The sequence below is a fragment of the Nicotiana tabacum genome, chromosome 3, assembly GCF_000715075.1.
Source record: "Nicotiana tabacum cultivar K326 chromosome 3, ASM71507v2, whole genome shotgun sequence".
NCBI lineage: Eukaryota > Viridiplantae > Streptophyta > Magnoliopsida > Solanales > Solanaceae > Nicotiana > Nicotiana tabacum.
Window position 1 is genome coordinate 12337547 of NC_134082.1, and position 8106 is coordinate 12345652.

At 35.2% G+C, this 8106-nt stretch overlaps 1 protein-coding gene across 1 annotated transcript; it reads right to left on the reverse strand.

The window, feature by feature from the left end:
• Positions 1 to 446: 446 nt before the first annotated feature.
• On the reverse strand, positions 447 to 7895 carry LOC107762541 (serine/threonine-protein phosphatase PP1 isozyme 1-like). Its single transcript, XM_016580907.2, has 4 exons — positions 7174 to 7895; positions 5205 to 5764; positions 4912 to 5130; positions 447 to 801 (listed from the first exon to the last, which is right to left on the reverse strand). Exons 1-3 carry the CDS (start codon positions 7391 to 7393, stop codon positions 4957 to 4959), a joined length of 954 nt encoding a protein of 317 aa, XP_016436393.1. The 5' UTR covers positions 7394 to 7895; the 3' UTR covers positions 447 to 801; positions 4912 to 4956.
• Positions 7896 to 8106: the final 211 nt, after the last annotated feature.

Sequence of the window (8106 nt, forward strand, 5' to 3'; positions counted from 1 at the left end):
GAAATAAGACAATGGAAAACTGAATAAATCTGCCTATTTCATGAGAAGCTAGTTGAAGTGAGCCAGTTATGGTCAATGGAATATATTTCTCTTTTATTGTATTACATCTCTAATTAACACTGCTAATAGAATTCAGCAACACAAGCATTTCTCAAACAGCTACCGTTTGGAAAATCTAATGGATTATATGGAAAAGAGAGCACTAAGACTTTATCCCCGGCTTCAAATTACAAGGAGATGTAACAATATAACAGGCCAGGTATCCGAGCCCGGACCAACTTACTGAAACTCAGATTATTCTACTAGATATGTGCTACCTTCTACCGGTGCATGTACTGGATAACTTTATACACTCAAACTCGGACAGATGAGAAGAAATCTCGTAACATTCTTTTTGGTATCTCACAGTAAGGGTGATGGTTACCAAAGAGGACAAAGGAGTGAGGAATCTTCAACACCAGACAATAATCAAGAACCATTAGACTCACATAAGACTACCATTCAATTAGGGAAGTTGCTGCAACAGAGCAAATTTTTGGCAATCTACATATTTGCACCGGCAATTTACAAACCGAAACACGGTTACTTTATAAATTGCATGAAATAAAATAAAATAAAATAAAAAAGATAAAAATAAAAAAAGAGTATGTGGCCTCGAGGCCACCTCAAAACTACAGTTAGGTCCTCAAATTTTCTGCTCAATTGAGAAGGCTTTTAACCAACTACTTGATCCCTCTCCATTCATGTACATCCCAGAAGTCATCGGCATCTTCAACTGCTCGTTGCCGACCATAAGAATTTCTGCATAATAAATAAACTTCATAAAGGCGATACACATAGGAAGAAACATAACTTTTCAGATAATTTATCCCAGCAACCACCACATTTCAACCCCAAGCAAGTTGGGTTCAGCTATATGAATCCTCAGTCCGAGCTCCATTCAAAATATAAAAAATATAACTATTCCATACAATTTAAGCAAACATCTTCAGTTTGGACTAAATCAATACAAGCACTATGGTTAAATCCACAATGTTTCCAGGTCCACTGTTCAGCCCATAAGAAACAAGAAAATTTGTTGGAAGAAAAATATGGGTTCATAAGATTTTTTGCAGGTACTAAGATTGCATCCTCAATTAATAAAAAAACAGAACTTGATAGCACCCTATGCGAAAAGAAAAGACATTCAAAAATAAGCTCGCAGTTTGGGAATGACTTGCAGCACAGCAGCATCAAAATACACTAACCATAAACATGAAGAAAGCAAATGTTAAATGAGCTTTTCCAAAATTTTGCGAAAATTTGGAGATCTACTCACTGGTTCATATCAATACAAAATTACAAATAACTGACAAAATATAATGATGCTACCATAAGTATTCATTCCTTTAATTCAACTGCTGGATGCTGCTAGTTCACGAGGTTGTACCTCACCAACTTCACTAAAAGGGAAAAAACATGAAACCGAAGTATTCAAACATTTTCAGTTTTGTATTTTTGAGTACTTTAATTAAGAATATTAGAGTGTATGGATCTATGCACTAGTTAGTATTCAAACCGAATAAACCGAAGTTACCGATCCGAATAAACCGAAAGGAGAAAAACCGAACCATACCAAATTTAATTAGGTACGGTATTGGTATAGGATTTTAAAAAACCGAATACCGAAAATACCAAACCGAAATGTCTAAATACCGTACCGTACCGACCGACAAACACCCCTAGTCCCTAGTCACTCCCCTCTCTTCTTGCCTTAATCATTTCACTCTTGTTTCTTATCTTATTTTGTTTCTCTTTCTATTGCGAACGAGTATAACTGTTTGGAGAAGATGGGGCATGGTAGGATTAAATTCAAGATTGAGGAAAAAGAAAGTTTTTTACACAAAATAGAGGAAAGATAAAATTGACTGGCAAATTTATCCATATACGATTAGAATATAAGGTCTTATAATAGGGACATCAACGTAATGCTTAGCAATACATCATGGGCTCTTCAAAGGACAACTCTATAATTAACTCTTTAAATCAATTACTTTAGTTGATATTGAACTTACTGATTATGATGACAAGGCAGTGAATCTTAGAACATAAAAAAAGGGCAACCCAATGCACAAAGCATCCCGCAGGGTCTGGGGAAGGGCCTCATCCCTAGGGGTGTGATATATACAACCTACCCTAATGCAAGCATTAGTAGCTGCTTCCATTGCTCGAACCCGTGACATATAGGTCATATGGAGACAACTTTGCCGTTGCTCCAAGGCTCCCCTTCCTAGAACATATAAAAAAAAAATTGGTTCTCCCAAAACAAAGATATATGTACGCGAGGAGTAAAGAAAAGCATACTAGCTGGGAGAAACACAACATGTGAACATTTTCACCGTGTTTGTTCAGGTATACAATTAGCTCCTTAAAGTAGGATGGAAGTCACCTCACTAGGATTACCCTAAGAGATAGAAGACGGGTAAGAAAAAGAGAGGGAGAAGAAAAGACATCTCTAATGCAAATCTCAATTAACTATTTTGTGAGCAAAAATAATCTCAAACTTGCACCACTTTAACATGAGAAACTTTATTTTATGCCCAACACAATTGATAAAAATTGTGTGAACGTTGTTGTCTTTGTCTTTGTCTTTGTCTTTGTTTGAAAAGTGGAGTTTGTGAGCTAAAAATTCAAGATTTTGGGTCCACAGATTCCACTTGTCAAACATAGACAAATCCTCACACAACTTGTGTATATTGTGTGAGACACAAAGTAAATTTTCCTTTAAAACCAAGAGCAAAGAAGATACAGTTGACTAACTTTTGCCATAGCTGACTTTAAATGGGATACTTAACAAAGAAAGTCAAATATGATAAGATGCTAAAACACACAATCGTTTGGGAGGGCAACAGATACTATGAGTAGCATCTATAAATCTGCAACAGGGGAGTATCCTGCTGCCATAAATTAGTCTCACTAATTCTGCACAATAATGTCTAAAATTGCAGAGCAAACTGCTTTTTTTTTAGTTTTATTCATCATCGTCAATCTTCTTAACTGTTCACTTACCCGTTAAAATGTAAGATAGCAACAGTTTAGAATGGTGAAAAGGTTATCTACCCTATGATCCTCCTTATCTTACAGAGGTTTACTACAAGCCATACCCAATCGGATACATATTGCCCAAATGGAACCTAAAAGATGGGATGGGACGATTTAATATTTTTTCATTCATTCCCATCCAATCAAAAAAGTCTTTTTTCGAATTTTTTTATTGTTTTCTGGATTTTGATGAATAGTAAGATAAAAAAAAGGCTTTTTCTCAATTTTATCAATTATTTGATAATTATTAATACCAATTGTAGAGTACAATCATAGCACTCATAAACATGCTATTTTCCTTGTATAGCAAACTTCTTTACGTATATGCAAATACTTCATATTTTTATGTTGTTTTAGACTTGGTGACTTTTCCCGTAGAAACAAGTGTGCCCAGATGACTGCTGCAATCATTTTCTTTTCAAAACGGTATCTAAAGTAATGGAAGATTCAACTGGGAGAAAGACATGAAATTTTCTTTACACTAAACAAAGAGGCTCTAACACAGCCTACCGCGTTGGTATAATCCTATGTCATTCTATTGATCCTACAGAAAGATAGCAGACAGCTTTTAGTTCCTTGAAATTTGGAAAAACAGGACAGCAACACAAAGAGGGGACAAGAAAAAAATATCTGATCATTATGTACCTTACCCCTTCCTTCACTCTCCTTCTGCTTGCTTTGAAAAGTCTCATTATTATAATTCAATTTTCTCTAAACTACAACCACTGTTAGATGTCACTGCTAATGAATTCTTCACAAGCATGGAAGTAAAAGAAAATAAAACATAAGGTGGATATAGAAATTAATTTATGTCAAAAGTTGGATTCATGGTAACAGTTGCTCAAATATAAACTTTCAAATCAACAAAGGATCTTCCAATTGGTAAGAGCATTTTAGAATAAACCATATAACAAGGTTTTGGTCATGTTCCCTAACCCAGAACGCAAAAAAAAAAAAAATAATAAATAAATAAATAAATAAGGTAAAAACCAGCAGCAAAAAACGTGAAAGCTGTTTCCAGCAAAATCATATTTTGTGGCAATTGTTTTACTTCTTATCCTAAAGGAAAAAAGAAAGAAATAAATATTTGAATGTTCATATGACATCCTAAAAGATTCTTCTGCCTCAAAGGGCGTCTTGGTAACTTAACACTCAAAATCATCACTTTTACAGAATAACACATATTTATATAGGATCAAGAAAATGGTCGCCACAAATTCAATTGTGACTAACTTTATCTACCCCACAATTTTTCTTTATAACACATTGAACTTGAAAAGGGGATAAAAAGTAGTTGAACGTCACCACTCTTTTTCCCAAAGAAAGTTAGATATGGAATCATGGGAAAGAAAAGGTGGGAATTCCGGAAAACTGTGAGAAGGGGAATCAAAGTAGAATGAACCATCAAAGATCTTAAAGATATGAGAAGAGTAGAATGATGTTTGACTCAATTTTGTATTTAGACTTGGTTATATGTTAAAATAATACTTAAAGATATGAGGAGAGTAGAATGATTAAGCAAAATTCACAATAACGTAAAACAGTTATTTAATGTTTGCTTCACTTTTGAGATTGGACGGATTAGATGAAAAAAGTAAATCAGGCAGTATGCAAGAATGAAAGTAGCAAACAACATTTACATCTTTAAAGTGATTATACTTTTGAGATGAGCAGGATAACGTGAAAGTAACTTACAAAATTTAACTTATCTTCACTTCTATATCATGAAATCAGCCGATGAATCAATAGTTTATAGCACGATATTCTAGAATTTAACAGCATAAGTGTTGCATATACAATGGGAAAATAAGATTGCATCAAGCTACTAACCTTGGGTGCTCTGGGAGAGTGTAGCTACAAGCTATCGATTTTGCCTCATAAAAACCGAGGCTTTCTATCTGTTGGCTTCAGTATCTGGAACGAGCACATTAAACTTTCATCAACACTCATCATTGCACCAGCATTATCAAATTCACCACAGTAGTTTGGGGCCGAAAATATCGTCACTAGCTGCCTTTCCGCAAAAAATTCATAACCATCTTCAACAACCTAGGTTTAAAATATTCTGGTCAAATCAATACTGAAAAACATAACGGAAGAACAAAAAGGAATCGTATAAATACCTGGTGGGCACGACAAACAAGGTCCATATCATGTTGCATCAAGAATTCTGCGACCTTATCAGGACCAAAAGTATATGAAACTCCCCTATCATTCATTCCCCAACCTTTAACTTCTCGGCTAGGATCTGACCAAAGTAAATCACACAGCAAACCAGAATCTGGAACATCAGTTGGACGAGGTAAATTTCTTATCTGATCTAAGTTTGTTAGGTCTGGAGAAAGACCACCGTGCATGCACAGTATTTTCTCATCTATGAGAGCAGCAACGGGAAGACAATTGAAACATTCAGTGAAGCATTTCCATAGCTTCACGTTGAATCGGCGCTTACATTCATCATAGAATCCATAAATTCGATTAATAGAAGCACATTCATGATTTCCTCTCAAGAGAAAGAAGTTCTCAGGATATTTAATTTTGTATGCAAGTAGAAGGCATATTGTTTCCAAACTTTGTTTGCCACGGTCGACGTAGTCCCCTAAAAACAAATAATTAGCCTCAGGAGGAAAACCCCCGTATTCAAAAAGCCTCAAAAGATCACCATATTGGCCATGAATGTCACCTAGAATCCAGAGCCAAAAAAACAAAGAGAGGGGAAAGGAGACAGATTTATCAGTCCAAAGTATAAAACACACAGTTTTAAACCAAAAAGCCCATGGATAAGACAATGAAACTAAAATTTTGTTAATCGGGAAAAGCAACCTATCATAAAATAAACATACTTCATGAAATAAGATACTAATAATGATACAATATTTCAAAGGAAGCACGCTAGCAATGATAATATAAGGCACATAAATTAAGAATCATGTAAACACTATTAAAGCTTCACTCTTTAAAGATAGATAAGACTAATTACAATGACAACGAAAGAATTCATTATCTCCTTGCTTTTCCACATCTAACCACTACAGCGATTTATAACCCTTTTATAGAAAGAATTATGACAAGTGTCATACCATAAGTTCATTTTAGGGCAGCGTGCATGCAGAAAACAACCATCAGTAGAAGGCAATACACTATATCAAAGGTAATATGATTCAAAACCACATGTAATATTATACTCCTCAGTCCTCACCCTACATATCAACATTCTACCCATTTTACATTAAGGAAAAAAATGAAACCAACTACCCGCACGTCACAAGTGCACATAAGGCAATTAACTCAAACGTTAATGAGTGAGCAAGCCCGTGCACGGTCAAGTTAAAAGGACTAGATAGAACATGCCAGTACTATTTGATAACCTAGACACAAATCCATTTGTACCTTAGTAGAAAATTAGAGAACCTCTGGTGTTTTTCTTTTATCAAAAATTTAGCGAACCTCTAGTATTATTGGGTGTTAGAATAAAACAGGTCCAAATGATGCAAAATGGATACTGAGGTCCATATAGGCGACCCAAGTAGTATGAGATTGTGGCCTAATAGTAGTTGTTATTGTTGTATAAACTTAGACCAAATAACTTTTATTGTTATATAAACTTAGACCAAACAACTTTTCATGGTGTGCTACACGATACACGCTCTATAGATTAAGAGTAACCTCACCAAACTTCCCAAATTTTTTATCAGATAAAATTTCCAAATTCAGCAAATAAAAGTTAGTCATATTTGGGGGAATATAACAAATATCTCAAAAAGCAAAACAACGTCTTTAAACCTACAAGCATCAGAAGTTCACAAATCAATACACTACTCAACCAATCACGCCTCAATTCCACAGGTCGGCAATATTTTTTTCTTTTTTGACGAAGGTAGTGTCTGGGCCCGCTGCACGCAACTTGACTATTCCACCTGGTACGTGTTACCTCCCACCAACACAGGTACCGAAATAAATCTATCCACCATGAAGGCTTAGACAAATAAGACGAAATCACCTAGAAATTTTTGCCACCGCTAAATATGAATCGTCTATATAAACATTGCCATACATATGGAAAGAAAAAAGAGGTGGGAAGAAAGAGTTTACCACAGATCTTGATGGGGGCTTCAAGTTCAAGAAGATTAGGCTGCTGAAGGAAGATTTCCCTTGAAGCACTACAAAGTGAACGGATCTCAGCTTCTGAAAGCTGAACCTGCCTCACTGTTCTTGCATTCCTAAACTCCAATAATCTGTTTATTATATCATCAAGAACCCCTGCCTCTATTAATCCCTGCCCCTGTACCTGCTGCTCGTTATTTTGTGCCATTCCTTTGTTTCTTTCTCGACCTGGGGTTTCCACAAACACTAGAAAAACAACAAAAGGGAAAGGGAAAAACAAGAAAAGGGTGCAAAAGGGTGTTTGTATTTTCTTTTAGAATGAAGAAAAAATTGTAGATTTGATATTGATGGGGTTTCAAGAAAACACTAAAAACAAGCTAAAAACACCCACAATTCAAAACAAACTAAATAACAAAGGGTCAAGGGAGAAACAAGAAAAGGGTGTTTGTATTTTTCTCTTAGAATCGATTATTACAAGAGAAAAAGTTGTAGATTTGATATTGATGGGGTAATATGGATAGTTTTCTTGAAATCATGAATGATGGAGGAATGAAGATAGAAAGGAGATTATTACTATTATATCTATAATCTTGCTCGTGTGGCTTTCTCCTTGATAATTGCTAAATCTAACGTTGTTTTTGGTTTGCAGCGTGTAAATGTGTCATGAATCATGTGGGGACTGTGTGGGTGTACCCCTTGTTGAGGTCATTGCTCATTGGAGGACGGCGCCATTTCCTAATAAATCCCTTTGCCTTTTAGGTTTCAAAAATATTTCGTACGACCTACCCCAAATTTAAAATAAATTTTTTTTTTAAAAAAAAAGGTGAGAAAGAAAAGAAATTGTAGCCCTAAGCTTACTATGTGTTCTATTTTGTCACATCCCAAAATTCCAAACAAGGGATCGTATAGCGCCTAACACCG